The sequence below is a fragment of the Benincasa hispida genome, chromosome 8, assembly GCF_009727055.1.
Source record: "Benincasa hispida cultivar B227 chromosome 8, ASM972705v1, whole genome shotgun sequence".
In the NCBI taxonomy this organism is placed as follows: Eukaryota; Viridiplantae; Streptophyta; class Magnoliopsida; order Cucurbitales; family Cucurbitaceae; genus Benincasa; species Benincasa hispida.
In genome coordinates this window covers 46571272-46573047 of record NC_052356.1, presented here as the reverse complement: position 1 = coordinate 46573047, position 1776 = coordinate 46571272, and the positions used below count along the sequence as shown (strand labels likewise).

At 43.0% G+C, this 1776-nt stretch overlaps 1 protein-coding gene across 1 annotated transcript; it reads left to right on the top strand.

The window, feature by feature from the left end:
• The first annotated feature begins 311 nt into the window (after positions 1–311).
• LOC120083360 (oleosin GRP-17-like) lies at positions 312–1553 on the top strand. The gene has a single exon (XM_039039091.1). The coding sequence runs from the start codon at positions 357–359 to the stop codon at positions 1296–1298; it is 942 nt and encodes a 313-aa protein (XP_038895019.1). The 5' UTR covers positions 312–356; the 3' UTR covers positions 1299–1553.
• The last annotated feature ends 223 nt before the right edge of the window (positions 1554–1776 follow it).

Genomic DNA, 1776 nt, shown 5'->3' with positions numbered 1-1776 from the left:
ATATTGAAGAAAGTGATTAATTAGTTTATTGTATGGAATTCGTCTAGTGTTTATGAGAATTGAACCAAATTTCAAGCTTTGATTTGGAATGGAATTACTGAAAATGTTTCCTATGGAATATAGATATATATAATATATAAAATCTGAAATTTGTTTTGCCTCAACATACATCTGAATCCCACAAATGGCTAAGAACAAACAAAACCACGTTAGTAGTGGCGATAAGCAGTGGGCGTATGGATAAACTGATGAGATCGACGAAGCAATTTTAAATCAAACAAAAAACCACAAAAATCGAAAATTGAAAAATGCAGTGCAAAATTGGACAAAAATATGGAAGATGACAACTAACAAAAATGGTCCAACCCGATTCATCGACATGTTTCTCATGCAAACCTTCAATCCTTAATTCTCAAACAAGTGTCCTCTTTTTCTACGTGTCCTCTTCACTCTTCCCCTTAAAACCCACAAACCCTTTTCTCCCCACCAAAATTCCCAATTTAATTTCTTCTTCTCCTTCAATTTCCATGGCGGAATCTCACCAGCAACAACCCCAAATTCCAAATCAGCCTAGTTATGACTCACCCACAACCCATCCTTTCCGAGCCATCCTTCCCCAAAAGCACCTTTCATCTTCCCATCTTTTGGCATTTCTTACTCTCTTCCCCATCGCCGCCGCCCTCCTTTTCCTTGCCGGAATCTCCTTCATCGGAACCGTCGTCACCTTGGCTATCACTTCTCCTCTGTTTCTCATTTTCAGCCCTGTTTTGGTCCCTGCTGCCGTCGTCATCGCCTTCGCCGTCGCGGGGTTTCTGACGTCGGGGGCTTTTGGGGTTACGGCCTTATCGTCGCTCTCATGGATGGCTAACTACTTGCGTAGATCGCGAGTTCCTCTTAACCTGGATCAGGCTAAGCAATGGGTTCGTGAAACAGCAGCCCAAGCGGCCCAAAGGACTAAAGAGGCCGGCCAGGCTATTCAGAGCAAGGCCCAAGATGGTGGGAAGACTGATAAAGTTGAAGTCGGCCCAGCCCAGGACGGGGGGAAGATTGAGGATGTGAGCCCGGCTCAGAGTGGAGAGAAGTCCGAGGAAATTGGCCCGGCCCAGGAAGGAGGAACGGCCCAAGCGCAAGGTACTGCAAAAGAGGATACGGCCCAAGAACCGGTTGAGGCCCAAGAAAGTGGGAAAGCCCAAGAAGGGGTTAAAGCCCAAGAAAGTGGGAAGGCCCAAGAAAGCGGGAAGGCCCAAGAAGGGGTGAAGGCCCAAGGAGGAAAGGCCCGAGGAGGAGGAAAGACATGACGAAGGTAGCCCAATGAACAACCGATGGCCCAAGTCTTTCGTACTTTATATGTAAATAATTTAATAATTTTGGAATTTTGAGTATTTCAAGCAGAGAGGATGTACGTGTCACGTGTGCGTTTAATTTCCTCAAATTAAGAAAAAAATAAGAAAAAAGGAAAAAAAAGAGGGAATGTAAGAATATTGTGGGAGTATGATTCCTTTTGCTACATGTTGTGTTTCTCGCAGAAATAGTAGGAGTATTATTTTTTCCCATTATTGTTTCTTAAGTTTATATAGTCCTGTTTATGAAGGAGGATTCATAAATTTATATTGGGAGGGTGTAGCAGTAGAACTACAAATCAATTTTAGAATTTAACCACAAATTTCAAAAAGCGTTGGAAATGATTTTTGGGTTTAGGTTGGTTGGTGAAGTATAATCCTTTTATCATATGTGTCGCTGCTGTCGACATCTATTTAGTCGAATGGATAGGTTCGG